Source organism: Polistes canadensis, unplaced genomic scaffold, assembly GCF_001313835.1.
Source record: "Polistes canadensis isolate GaletaPanama2010 unplaced genomic scaffold, ASM131383v1 scaffold_95, whole genome shotgun sequence".
Taxonomy (NCBI): domain Eukaryota; kingdom Metazoa; phylum Arthropoda; class Insecta; order Hymenoptera; family Vespidae; genus Polistes; species Polistes canadensis.
In genome coordinates, this window is record NW_014569642.1 from 42,285 (window position 1) to 57,341 (window position 15,057).

General features: G+C 33.5%; 1 protein-coding gene across 7 annotated transcripts in view; it reads left to right on the forward strand.

Moving 5' to 3' along the window:
- Positions 1-350: 350 nt before the first annotated feature.
- Positions 351-15,057, forward strand: part of LOC106787181 (neurexin-3-like) — a 132,215-nt gene continuing 117,508 nt past the window's right edge. For 4 of the 7 annotated variants that reach the window (XM_014749318.1, XM_014749320.1, XM_014749321.1 and 1 more), the window contains exons 1-2: positions 351-494; positions 6,350-6,403. In XM_014749318.1, coding sequence (XP_014604804.1) covers positions 362-494; positions 6,350-6,403 — 187 coding nt within the window. In that variant the 5' untranslated portion in view covers positions 351-361. The remainder of the gene's footprint in view (positions 495-6,349; positions 6,404-15,057) is intronic. The other 3 variants (XM_014749322.1, XM_014749323.1, XM_014749324.1) reach the window with 1 other exon arrangement.

Sequence of the window (15,057 nt, forward strand, 5' to 3'; positions counted from 1 at the left end):
GATCCGTTGACGCTTCCCTCCCCTCCCCCCTAGAATTAATTACTTTTTTATACTTAAAATCTATCTTATTTTAATAAATTTCAACGATCGAACAGAAAAATGATATAAGCAACGTTACTTTGCGATTAAAATTTAATTTATTTAATACGAACTACTGCTTTTTATTCTTATCAATAATTAAAAAAACTGATCGTAATAAAAATTTATTTAATTTTGTTAATATTGATCTAATCAACTATCATAATTATCGTTATTGACAAATGTACTTTAATCTTCTGTTTCTATTAAACTTGTGTGTCACATCGATCGACTTTCTGACCCGAATTCGCAACGTTTTTATTTGCAGAGCTTACGAAACTCGATGACAGGCAACACGACGGACGCATGCGAGACGCGAGATCCTTGTCAACATGGTGGAATCTGCATTTCAACGGATAGCGGACCCATCTGCGAATGCCGTTCCGGTGATTACGAGGGTGCTTACTGTGAAAAAGGTCAGTTCTTTTCCACTTTTTTCTTTACTCTCTTTTTTCTTTCTTTTCTTTTTTTAAATCGAGGAAACATTTCCCTCCTCTTTTTTTTCTTTTCCACATTTTTTGTTTACGTTTTGGTTTTATCTGTATGTTTGTGTATGTGTATGTGTATTGCATCGAGAGGATATCAACGTGAAGAAGATATTAATCTTTTAACACGACGAGTTGTATTTTCCTAAGTGAGAGAGATCGATCATCGTTTTCGACTCGATAGCGAGTAACGAACTATGCATAACACTTTCCTACATCAACGAGAAATGTTCTATATTTGTGTACATACAGGGTCATTCAAAATATATCGACGTAACATCAAAGGGAGCGGTTTAGGTATGCTAAAATAAGGAAAACAAGTTCATATAATCATATACCCCATAGTATGACTTTGTTTTCAAGTTATAGTTATTTTTTGATAATCATACTTCCAGTACTTCACATAACTTTACTAATTTCTTACCCAACGTTGTCAGCAAATTCAAATTCTGATATTTCTTAACAATCTATGCTAAGCCAAAAATGGTAACTTTGAGCAGTTTTTATAAAAATAATAAAAAAACAGATACAATTCGGAAATCAAAGGCACGTCGAGGATACGATTGGTATGATCATTTTTTAATTATTTGAGCTTATTGAAATTATGCTCCTTGAAGTTATGCTCATATATTTTAAGGCACCCTGTATATATGAAAGTGTATATAGTAGGGTAGTTTAATTATATTACTGGTGGATATAGAACCCGTATGATTCATTTCTGCGTTGTAAGCGCTTTTTCTATACTATATCGAATAAATACCGCACTTGATAGCTCGTTAATTTATATTTGTGCGTTAACAGTTCGACATTCTCGATTGCCATACTGGTATATTACATTATATATATATATATTTACATATAAATAATATACGTATGTGTGTGTCCCTACTTGTATAGCAGCGTGACATGTTTCTATACCGTTTCGTTTAATCTAACGAAACGTTTGATTGTACTTTTATCGATTCCACGTTAGATCGTCATAACAATAATAATAATAAATTAATAATAATAATTATTATTATATTAGTATTATAATTATTATCATTAGTATTGCATCGTTGTCATTAGAGAGAATAAAATGGTAAACTGCTTTAACGGAAAATAAATTGGCGGATAAGAGTTGAAAATGAAAGAACATGTGGAAATAAAAGAAAAGAAAGTAAGTAAGCAAAAAAAGGTGCTTGCAACTACGTTTAACCCGGAGGAAAGAAGGCAGGACGTTAAGAAGCATGTGAATTGTTTGGTTTTTTTAACTTTTTAATTTCTTCTTTTTCTTTTTTTTTTCTAAAAGGGACGTGCGTTTTTCACGAAAGAAATTGTCAAGAGGAACGTAACTTTGTCGCGTGAATGTGTGTCGTATGCGCACGTGGATATGTTGCACATAAAAAAGAAACACGCGCGTGCATACACCCACACGTACACACAAATATATAAGTACGTGGCGGTGTAGCCATAGCGAACATTATCGCGCATAGTGCATCGCAATTAAAGTAAATCCCTTACGTTACTTATACATGTAAAACGAAAAAACAAAAAGAGAGTAAAAAAGAAATCAGGGAAAAAAAGGTAAAAAATATGAAAATTTCCCTTTCCCTGGCGTCAGTTGGTCGTTGTGGTGGGTGCACTCGTTAGCTCGTCGAAAACCGTCCGCCCATTCGTCTCTCATGAAAATTTTACGAAACTGAAAGAAAGAAAAAGAGAGAAACGGGGAGTGTGAGAAAGAGAGGGGGAATGATGTGAAGCGAAAGAGGAACGAAGAAAAAAAAGAAAAAAAAGGAAAAAAAAAAGAAGAAACCACGGTAATGGTTGCACGTTTGGTTTATATAAAAAAGAAAATAAATAAAAAAAGGAAAGAAGAAAAAATAGCGGCATTTGGTGAACATCGTAAGCGATTAGGGGATTAGTTCCAGCTTCTAACACGAGTCGAGCATGAAGATTTTTCGCGGATCGCTTAGATCCAATTATGTACGTGGTGGAGGGTGGGTGCGCACTTGCTTGGGCGGTAGGTACTCTTTCCATCCATATCCATGAAGGAACTTTTTAATTATCGTTCTAGATGGGTAGCTTAGAGAATCGGTAACGAGAGGATGAATAAAAAGGACGCGAGAAAAGGGATAGTGGAAGGTGATAAATCGCTTTCGAGAGTCAGGAATAGCGGTGAAGCTCTCTCGGATTGGATGAGACAAAGAAAGAAAGAAAGAATGAATGAATGAATGAAAGAAAGAGAGAGAGAAAGAAAGGATGAATGTGGTACCTACGTGGATAGAAAAGAGAAGAAGTACTGGAAACGAAGCTCTGATGTGAAAGGATACGTAAAATTTATTACGGTCGGAATAATCAGTCCGTTGGGATCTCATAGAAATTCAACAAAGAATTGAATGCTATAGTAAAACAATGTGAAACTAGATTAATGCACAAAAATCTTTGAGAGATATGTACTTTTTGAAATGTTCATTTTTGTTTAGATCATAATCATACATGTATAGTAATCTTATAATATTTTTTAACACGTTACTCGTCAACAACCGATTAAATGAATTTACGCTGATAATGTTTATTAATTGGTCGCCAAAAAATGATAATAATGATGCAACCCTGACGTATACGAAGGTATATAATTTTTCTTATAAAAGAGATCGAAAAATTATTTGAAAAAGCTTGATAAACAAGAGAACATGTATGATCGAATAGGATTAGTGCACAATCTAATAAAGTATCATACAAACTGGATTATTTCATCCATCAAAGAGTTTTAATATGACACCATTAATTTCCTTTGAATATCGATACTTGCTTTGAAGAATGAAGAACAAAATAAGGATTAATAAAAATAGAAAAAAAAAAAGAGAAAGAGAGAGAAAGAGAAAGAAAAAAGGGGATCGGGGAAAAGAGAAGGGTTAACTATGCTAACGTAACGCAAATAAAAGGCAAGAACCGGCATTTTAACGAGCGTCGCGAATGGCTCGTAAAACACGCACGTTGAATAAAGGATAAAAACTTTCCTTTCGCATACCTTCTACGTCGAGCTAACGTCGACCTCGAGTATGCTCGTGCAAAGCTCCCTAACTCCGTTCTTTCTTCCCATCCTCTTATCCTTCAACCCTTCCTCCTTTCTCATCTTTTTTCTGCACAGTAGAAAAAGGAAGACGAACGACGACTGTTTCCCACGCACGCTACTCAACGAACGAAAAAAATGTGTTCAATTGACGCCATAATCTCCGATTCGTCGTCGTCGTCGTCGTCGTCGTCGTCGTCGTACGTTTTTATTTTCTTTCTCGTTCACCCTTTTATTACTAATTGTCGTTGCTCGAGGCTACTAAAAGTAAAGACTCCAAAGCGAATGACTGGACTCGTGTAACAATAGGAAAGTGAGAGTTGAATTTCTTTCATACATTGGTTTTAATCTCCTTGACGATTCTATTCTAATTATTCTAATCGGTTTAATTCTGTTTTTTATATTTTTATTTAATCGTTTTTTAGATAGTATTTACCTAAAAAGTAATATGAATCTTTCAATGACTAACTTTTTAATGTTTTCATTAATTCAAATGAGAATTCATTGCATGAGTAATTAAAATTTACATAAAACAAATGTACTCTTAAATGTCTTATAATCCTATGAATACAGTTAGTATATTCCTAATTTATTTTAATACAAATTTAGATAATTAAACAAATAAATATTAAGACAACACGAAATTTGTAATAACATTTATTCAACTGTTTAATCATTGAACAAAATAATTAAACATTTTTGATTTGTATATAATACGTTCGATGAAAGTTAAATTAAAAATTCTATTATGTGTTTCTAAGAGATAGAAAAGATATTTATTAAATACATAATCTTGGTAATGTGAATAAGGGTGGGAAATGACACGAGGAAGATCTTGAATATATTGGTGGACGACACGAAGCGGTGGTGGAATTCGAACGTCGGCTTCGGCTGACTACCACCCTTGTGGGAGTTCATCACTGACCCATTTTACTCCTTCCTGCTTACGACTAACATATGCAACTTTCCAAACTTTTCAATCCACAACCCTCAACCCCCAACCACCCTCCTCTTTCTCCTCGTTTTTTCTTTTTCCTTCTATCATACTTACTTCACGAACGATTTTGCTATTCGTCACTCAAAAAGAAAGTTGAAAGTTATAATATATGTGACGTGTGTTGCGTTGTGTGTGAAGAGCAGGATGTGTGAGTGTAAAGTGATAAATAATAATAATTAAAGACATTGATATTTTTTGCATTTTTTTGGCAATTGGAAACAACCGAATTAGAAGAAACGCACAATTGTATTTAAATATTTTTTCTAAATACAAATAAAATATAAAACAATTTTGTAAGTTTCAATCATTTAAAAATGTATTGATTAGTTAAATTTAGTTTTTCATTACAAAAACTCGAGTTCATCCGTTTGGAACGAATATAGAAGTTGGTGGTAGAAAAATAAATTTCCTCTCGGAGTAATAATTTCGTACTGGCTATGAACGCGACAACTTTTTTATTGTCTTCCTTCTTCATCTCACGTGAAATAAACGTATATCTTAACGCGTATATCTACATATATTTATACATGTGTATGTATATGCGTGTGCATAAAATTCTTCTTCTCTTTCTCTTCCTCGCTGACTTGAAGTCAAGCTTCCTAACACGGTTAACGCTGTTAACACTCCCTAACGATGCGTCTGGATGGGAAAAAAATCATGTGAAAATCCATTCCTACGAGTTATATGAGGAAAAGAGAGAAAAAAAGAAAAAAAATTAGAGAGAGAGAGAGAGCATAAAAAGTACGGTGAGAAATGTACGGAGGGTTGTAGTTGGCTTTACGCTCGAGAGGGTTGTAGCTTGGTTGCTGCTCGGCTTTCCTGCACGATATGAGATTATTGTTTTCACGGGAAACGCATATATGCGATAACTCGATCGTTTCCCTTGAAAAGCTTACCGAGAAAATCATTCCAAGTCTCTCGGAAACGATTATATATGAATGCTACTTCTCATATATCTTTACATAGGTTCATATACCTATCCATGTATCGTTGGTTCTATATACATATTGTGTATATATGTGTGCGTGCGTGTGTGTATAGTCAATTTACTAATACGGGCATTGTACAGATTGCCCGGTTAATCTTTAGAATGCACAAAGGGTTTTGATCAATCTAGAATATGTGAATAACAATTTTAAAACACTTTGTAAAAACAAATAATAATTATTTCCAATTTTATAGTAAGTACGGATAGGAATACTCCTGTTATTTACTGTGTGTATAGCCATAGAAATAAGTTTCTTCTTTCAGCCGTAAAAGCTGATACAAAAAGTGTATGTAAAAATGTTTCAGGTTGTATAAGATTTATGTATAATACTTATGTACTTATGTAAATGCATACGATTTTTTCCTACTCTTTCTGTTTGTTTGTCTTTGGATTTCTATCTCTCTCTCTCTCTCTCTCTTTCTCGTGTTTATGCGTGCAACATGAGATGTTTTTTTCGCTTATCACATTGTTTTTATCTTTGCTATGCGTATATCTATATTTTGTTGTTTCTATTTTTCTCTTTCACTTTTTTTTCTTTCATATCTCATGACTTTGTTAAAGTCGTCATTGAAACGACCAGGAATGGATTAAGGCCAAGCAAACAAACATTTACGCACGTATCTAGTTTTCTATACACGAATATGCACACATATTAGTTTCATTAAAATCTTCATATTTCATATTTTCAACGAAGCATGGTTCAGTTTTTTTACCTTCCTCCTTTCCCTTTTTCTGTTTTCGCATAGAAGCATGGAGTACGGTGCTGCCCACGGCCGGTGCTGCCGATTACTGGGATTACAGTGAGTTTTATCAATTATTTGATATCACGATTATTTGTAAATATATCAACACCTATGTATGATCCCTTTATTCATATTTTTATGTATTTATTGCTTATTAATTAGTTTTAGAAATAAGTGTCATTGTGTTATACCCAGTAATATAATAAATCAGCTTAAAAATAAATCACGTATAACGAATGAAGCGAATAAATGATTAAAGTGCTTTTTATTGAAATCCTTAAAAATGTTGATAGAGAAAATAAAAGGTTACCTTGATTGAAGATAAAAAATCCAAATGATTGGAGGTAATGGTTTCGGTGAAAATAGCAAGCGCGCAGTTCATCTAGTTCATCCTTTAGAAAATAGAGTAACGTGCTAAAAGCTTAGAAAAGAATGTATTGCTTTTAATTTAGACGTAGACTATATGAGAGTGTTGTAGTAAAACGTAGAATGACCAAAGTGTATGTAAGTCTAAAGAGGAAACAGGATCCAGAAACAAAACTCGTATTTATCTCATAGCTCGAGCTTACTTCGTGGACTCCAAGTTCATAGGTTCGTTGCACTCTGAATACATTGCGATCACCAAATGGCTAAGCTAAACCTTCGAAACTCCGACTGTAGGGAGTTTAAAGCCGCAGTAGGAATTCGGTTCGAACACGACGGAAGCTCCATTATCCGGATGCCGAATAACCGCGCGATCGATCCTTCGAATAGCGATTAAACGTAAGCTCTAATGAATTTTGTCCCTTTATTAAGGTGAACGCCGAACGTACTTCGTCCTTCTCTCTATGAATTCTCCAAAGTTTCTACAAAACGAGCCGCCCACCACAACTCATCCACGCAAGATTCGATTTATTGACTAATTTTATAAATCTTATCTGATTGACATACCTAAATGAAAATTACATTTATCTATTTATTTTTTATTACTTTAATATTCATATTATATTATTCATATCCCAATTTTTTTTACACAAAAATTAACCAGCATATTATATAATAAATAAAAGTGTGAACAAAATCTTATCCCAACGTGAATTCTTAAATGCTGAAAAAAACACCCGCTATAAAAATAATTATAATTATATTATTGTGTTACTATAGCAATAACTTAACTCTCGACATAGTTTAACTTATTCTGTGATTATTATTAATCTTATTAAAAATACATACTGCCGAGTATATTTTTTTTCATTTTTATGTAATATATTGATCATTTTTATACGGAGGTTTATAACTGGAATTAAATAAATCTCTCTGCCTTTCCCTCTCTCTATCTCCTTTCAATTTAGCGAATAAACACCGTTGATGTATAAACCAGTCGTTGATATCATGGATTTCTGATCGGTTGCTCACGTTTAAATCGATGTTTCTCATTCCATTTGGTTTCTCGCGGAACGTTTAGTCCGACTCTAGCGTGAAACATGGCACTAAACGTCACTTTGCTAACTCGACACATTGTTTCTCATTCTATCAGATCTATTTCTTGCTAAAGTTTGCCTTCTGTCTATCATAGATATCTTTCAATAGAGTTTATCATCATCGAGGAATAAAATTTACTTATAAGAAACAAATTTATATGCCTTGTAATTATAATAATATTAATTAAAAGTTCAAACAAAATTCATTTTTAATTTATTTTCACTAACAATCATTTATATATTATAATTGTTATTATTAATTTATTAAACAATTCACAATTGTTATATTTAGTTTTGTTCTTTAAAAGAGCACCAATAGATTCTTTTATCAATGGTGTTTTCTTTTCTCCCTACAAAATTAGTCAACTTCAATGAAAGAGAGAGAGAGAGAGAGAGATCATTTTGTTAAAATTTTATGAAATATTTAAATATACATACTATTTACATTTAAATTTGGGACAAAAATCTCGGTCGCGTAAATAATTGTGTTTGTTTAAAAGAGACCAAAAAGATTTGTTCACTTTTTTTATTTTACTCATTATTTTATATATAAGCGCGTGATTATTTTTACCGTTTACGCTTCGAAAAAAGCTGTAATGATCATGCACGGAATTGTTTGGAATTCTGTCATCTCTAAGCTTTTATCAGGACGATTTGTACGGCCGAGTTCGCGCCGATAGTCGTGTTATCGACACTCGTATCCATTCGTCTGTGATCCAATACGGCGATCGAACCAAAGAGATTATTCGAAAACGTGGAACAGGGAGAAACTAATCAGTGAATAATAGCGAATCAGGGACTTGGATGATATATACAGAGAAACAGAATCAAAGAGAGAGAGAGAGAGAGAGAGAGAGAACAAAAGAGAAAGAAAAAGAGAGTTTTGTGGTCTCTTGGAAATCAGGTCTTTCGGGAACTTTTACGTTGCGTTTTCACTTCGGTCGAAATTTCATCGAACTTCATCCCAAAAGGGATCAATTCGAATTGGACCATGAACAAGAACAGAAAGTAAAAGATAAAGAGAGGGATAGAAAGAGATAGAAATAGAAATAGATAGAGACATACACACACACACACACGTATGCACCATTGGTGAACATTTTCCAGAGATCTCCATCTTTCAGACCTCGAGTGTGAGCTATCATATTAGCATGTATATTGCGTTACTCGACATGCAATGCGACGACATTGCTCAACAGAAACTACCGGTGAAGTAAACCACATACAATATATACCGGATGAAGCATTTAAAACAGGCCATATCAATAACTTGATTGCGATTGATGATGGAAAAAATGACGTTGACGAAACCAAGTTGGTTTCGAGGCTGATATAATCCCGTTCTATGCATTACGTTTTTTTGTTTCACTCTATATATAAATGAAAAAGATAAAAACGCATAGAAAAATATGTCATTGCATTTAAAAATATAGAGTTGACCTTCGTATGTTCGTTCAAGTACAAATAAATTATTAACGTGGGATTATACTAGCAATCGAGTTATTTATAAGTAGTTGGATTTAAATTTAATTCACCCAGTGTATATGCTAGTTATGACAATGGACTAATTGTATGTCAAGAATAAGAAAAATGAAATAAATAAATAGCATAAATAATTTCAGTATACAATAAAATAAATGATAAGATAAATTTGTATAATTTGCTAGCTTAGGTCAATATCATAATTACCGGCACATAAATATTCTAAGTATTTTCGCAACCCTTTTATTAAGGAATGCTTTCGTTGTGGGAGGGATAACTCTAAGTTATACTTCGATCTAACACATCTAAATATATCGAGGAACTCGAGGAATCGAGGAAAGGCATGTGTGAGCGTGTCGAACGCTAAATATTGGAGGACGTCGATCGATTTACTGAAAGGCGACCTCGTTAATCGAAGAGGAAAAGAGTAGCATTACAATTCTTTTGTTATTTTAAATATTATTATCGTGAGATTATATTTTTTAAAACTTACTTTAAGACCTTTTAACCCTTTGAGCGCTGAGTTGTGCTACGTTAAACTTGTGCTGTGGACTTCCTATTTTTGACGGTAACGCATATACTGAACTGGCTAACTCTCAAATTTCATTGCTAAATATGTTAATTGTAATTAAAATAATTTGTGCAGTAACTGAACCCATATATGAGTTCATAACCCAAATTGAATAGTTGTGTAAGAACCCATATATGCGTTCATAGCTCATGATGAATAATTTTGCCGAACGCACATACATATGTGTTCATAGTCCTCAAAAGGTTAAGGAAATAAGTGCCTCATCTTTTGGTGACATTTAATATTACAAACTGACTCTCATCTAACTTTAAATTAAATGTAAACTGCTCGTGTGTTAGATGATAATATACTTCTAACAACAAAAGTTTCATTATATCAAGCAACATATTATACAACGTAGGTAATAGTAATTTATGCATTTTGTATCACATCTGAAGAGAAATTAGAAATCAAATATATCCAACTAGGAACTGTAAAGAATTTAAAAGTATTGTTATAATAGTTTAAGAAAAACTGTAAGCGAAAGCGTAAAAGTAAATAAAAATATTAGAAAAGAAAAGAAAGGAGATAGTAAATATGCAGTAAAAGATAAGATTAGCCGTCACGTCCGAATACTTCGGCCACCTGTCAAATTCTGAATCCAACAGACACGAGTCTCCTGGAAACGGCCCTCAAGCCCTTCATCCTAGGGCTGCCCAAGTCGGCTCGTAACAATATATATAAAGTAATTAATATATTTTTAAGGGCAAATTCTCGTTTATTTTTAAATAAAATTATTTATTAACGTTTAGATTAATGCTGGAGTAATATTTTCCTGTAATAAAAAACGTTTATACGCGTCTTATCTGATCTACTGAAAAATCGTCTTTCCGATATCCTCGCAAATTCGTAGAAACATAAATTATGATATTCAAGGGGGCGTCAGATGAAGAAAAGGTAAGGGGGAGGGGTAGGGGGTGGGAAAGGGAAAAGAGAAAGTATGTCTGTGCTCGTTAGCAGATATATACGAGCTTTCGCGTTGAAAGCCTTATCGCATTCTCAACTAAAGATCCTCCTTTTCTTTGGTTCCTCTACTACTTGTAGTTTCGACCTCGAGGAATGACTATGGGCATTAGGTTGGTCCAAAAGAAAATATCGTTTCTTCGATAAAGAAGACGGTACGGGCTCTGTTCTCGGCCATTTCCTGTCCCCATACCTCGATCTTACTCGTGTTCTTCGACGATGTTCAAGAGTATCGTCGAATATCGAGGTTGTAAGAAAGAAGAACGCCTCACGTTCCAAAGATTATTTTTTATGGAATAGAAAAATTGGTTGAAGTAGATATCGGTAATTAGATAACGCTATTTAGTTGTTGTAATCATTTTTAATTATTGTTGAATTAAAATTGATTTATTTTAGACATTTAAGGGTAAGCTAGTATGCATGATATATCATATGAAAAATCTAAATAAAAGTATTACTTTATCAACTATTATACCTATCATAATACCGTTCAAAATGAACAAATAAAATGGACATTTTATGCATTTCAATGATAATAATTGTTCGTTGTATTTACCTCCATTTATCAAAAATCTTATAGGAATATATAAAACAATAAAGCAAAGAATATATTATCCCAATTATCTTTAGCATATACTTGAATATTCTTTGGATATTAATTAAAAATTACTATAATCAAAAAATACAAATAAATTGTAAAAACTCAACATCCGTGTAACAATTTATGAAATTAAAAATTACATTAATCTCTTGATCGATGCAATTAAACAAGAAAGGTTTTTATTCAATACAATATAAAGGTTAACAACAACGATAATAATAAAAAGGAGACACAGGAAATAAAAAGTCATTACTTCGAAAATCGATTAACATCGATCGAAAAAGCAGTACTCGGACACGATTCGAGATAAATCGAGATTCATTGGAGAGAACTCGAGTGGAACGTATCGTATAAAATAAAAAGTAGAAATAAAAGTAAGAATGAAAAAGAAAAAAGAAGAAGAAAAGGAAGAGAAAGGATGAAAAAAGAAAGAAAGAAAGAAAGAAGGAGACAAGGAGGAAACTGAAAGAAAACGGTAGAATGATAGGAGAAAAGACGCAGTTTTCAAGATGAGAAAAGATCTTCGTTTCCCGCGGGACCTCGTTACTCTTGTCCCGGAGGCTCTTCAGGAGATTACCCGGTTAATCCTGCATGGACTACTGAGAGCGACTAGCGTGAAAGAGGTGGTGGGTAGAGGGTTGCAGTAACGGGGTGGTTGGACGGTTGGAACGGTGAGAGGTTTTGTGAGGAGGTGGCAGTGGGATAGGAGGATGGTGGAGACGGTTAGGTGAAGAGGGGTTAGTTGAGGGGTTAGTTGAGGTGTTTGGTGAGGGGTGGGGGGATGGTTGAGTGTTCAGAAGGATAGGATAGTAGAGACGAGATCGAACGACAGCGTTAATGCCGCTTTTATCGTCCCGTTGAGCCGATGGAATTTATTAAAAAGATTCTCTCCGTGACACTGATACTCTTTCTCTCTTTCTCTAGTTCACTCACAGTCGATATATTGCCGATGACCTCGTTATTTTCGCCTTAATAAAAAAGAGAATCCTGGGAATTGTCGAAAAATAAAAGATAGAAAAAAATGTCTCAGTTGGTAGTCGATATTTTCAACGTGGTTCAATGTTGTTTAATTAAATCGAACCTGACACGATTCGAACGCTTTTAAAGCACTTGCGAGCGTTGTTGTCTAGAATTTTAATAAAGGAGAAACTTTGTATGTGTGTAAAAAATTGTATAGCTATATAGATAGATAGATAAATCGGTTCGATAAACTTTATTGCAATGATAGACGAATTCTATTTACATAAAATAAATATATTCTATATAATATAGTACGTGGAAAATGAGTATATATCGAAAAAAGGATAAAAATGTAAGAAGAGAGAGAAAGATGAGGACGAATTAAAAATATCATAGTTTGTCAAGTCATTGTCTACTATTTAAATGTCTATAAATAAACAGAAAAACAGGAAATAATTTAGTATGTGTAAAAAGCACGTATACATATATATATTTAAAGATATATAAAAAATATGAAAACAAAGCGAAGAGATTTACGATAAAACGTAATGTGTGTGTGTGTGTGTGTTTGTGCAGGTGCAATTGATCGTGAGAAAACGCCAGGTGTGAAACTACCTCCTTTGGAAGATTTTTTCTTTTCATCAAGAGAAATAAGATTAGGTAACATCACTGACAATGTAATAACGAGTAAAAAACAATTAATGAATATTACTACTTATTATACATCCTTAACTTTTTCCGATCATTACTGTTTGCTTTCAACTTATATAGAACAATTTACTTTAACTTCTTCCTCGTTATTATCTTTGTCTTGATTTATGTTGTAAGTAGAATTTACATGTTTAATTAACAAAATGATCGGACATTAGGATTAGAAATGACCTTTTGAAACAAGTAGAGAACGACGAGATCATTTTTAAGCACGTTGTGTAATTATCGTAAGTTTCGAAACCTTATGATAATTACTGAGTCATCATCATTCTAGAAAATCGTTATTGGTGAACGTATTACAACATTTATACTCAACGTTACATTTTAAAATAGAAATCTAAAAGAAAGACAGAGAGAGAAACGTTTACTAAGAATCTCACAAGATGATATTCCAGAATTCATTTTATTCAAATAAAAAGCAAGAAAGATAAAAGAAAGAAAGAGAGAGAGAGAGAGAGAAAGCAAAAAAATAAAAGGGGTTAAAAAGGTCGTACATCGACATACCCTCCTTCTCCTTCTTTCTCTCTCTCTCTCTCTCTTTCCTTGCTCACATTCTCTATTAGAAAAAAGAGAAGCTTGGGAGCTCTCTCGCGGAACGATGCTCCCAAGTTTTTTCATAATTCAAAGCGTCGCGTCGGTGGAACTATAGTAGCGTGGCTCACAATTAGTCGTCGGCAGGCGGGCATTAACATCGTTTTATCCTCCTCCTTTTCCTCCTATTCCCTCTCCCTCTCTCTCATATTTTTTTTTCTCTATTTCACTGTAGATCTTCGCCCTACTTACCGGTCTTCCCTCAATTTCTTCCTTTTCTCGCTTCCTCTATCCCTTTCTTTCCTACTCCCACTTCATTCCTTGTACCAAGTCGAATATCGTGCTGCTGCAATTTGAAAAGCTTTAGCAGCTATCCTCCGGACGTATCTCGTATTGCGGTGCCATGACTGGAGAATAGTGTTAACGCAAACTACGCTAACGTAACTCGGTCTACGTCGTTACTCGAATTTTGCCGAAAGCTTCTTCAACACCACCCTCGCCACTCTTTTCGTTTCACCCTCTTCCTCCCTTTCGTTCTCTCCTCTTCCTTCTCTCTCTTTTTCAATTCCGTTTCTACGTTAGGCAAACTTTCTTTCATCCACAACTCGAAATTCGGGCATCTGCGGGTTGCCTTTTTCGCTGGCTCTCTTAATATTTTTTTATCATCTTTTTCTCCCCGACCACAACTCGATTTCAACGAGAGAGAATTAGAGAGAGAGAGAGAGAGAGAGAGAGAGAGAGAGAGAGAGAGAGAAATCTTTAGCTATTATAATATAATTAATCTCAAAGCGACGAGAAAAAGAGAGACGTATGTGCGTCGAAAGTAAAAGAAAAAAAAAGAAAAAATAATGAAAAGTGAAGATAAAGGATCATAGGCACTTTAATTTTCCGAATGTTTAATGACGAATACATACAATGTGCTATTTGAAGATAGGAAAGCTTGTACGCGTGGCTGCGCATGCAATTACCGTATAACAGTCAAAAGGGAAGAAACGCTGTTTAGCTGAAAGCTTTTGCATCATCCGTGAAAATACCTCTCTCTCTCTCTTTCTCTTTCTCTTTTTTCTTTCTTTCCAACATACTACAATTGCCTCTTTCTCTTTATTTTCAACAGATTTATTTTTATTTTCTTAAAAAATGCAAATAAAAATCTGTTAATAAAAAAGCACAAAACATAAATATTGTATTTGTTCTCTTGATTTTTATTAATTTCATCGGAATTCATGTCAATCGAAGATTTTGAATTTATTTTCGTTAAAATAAAATCAAGCTCATCCCGTTTGATATATTATACTTTCTCAAATCCTTTGACACAAATATTTCATTGAATTTTCATAAATAACATTTTAATTTGTTTTTTAACCAAAATATAAATCTCGATTTTTTCGTAAAAAAAATAATAATTTAAAAATAAAATAACAGAATAAAATTA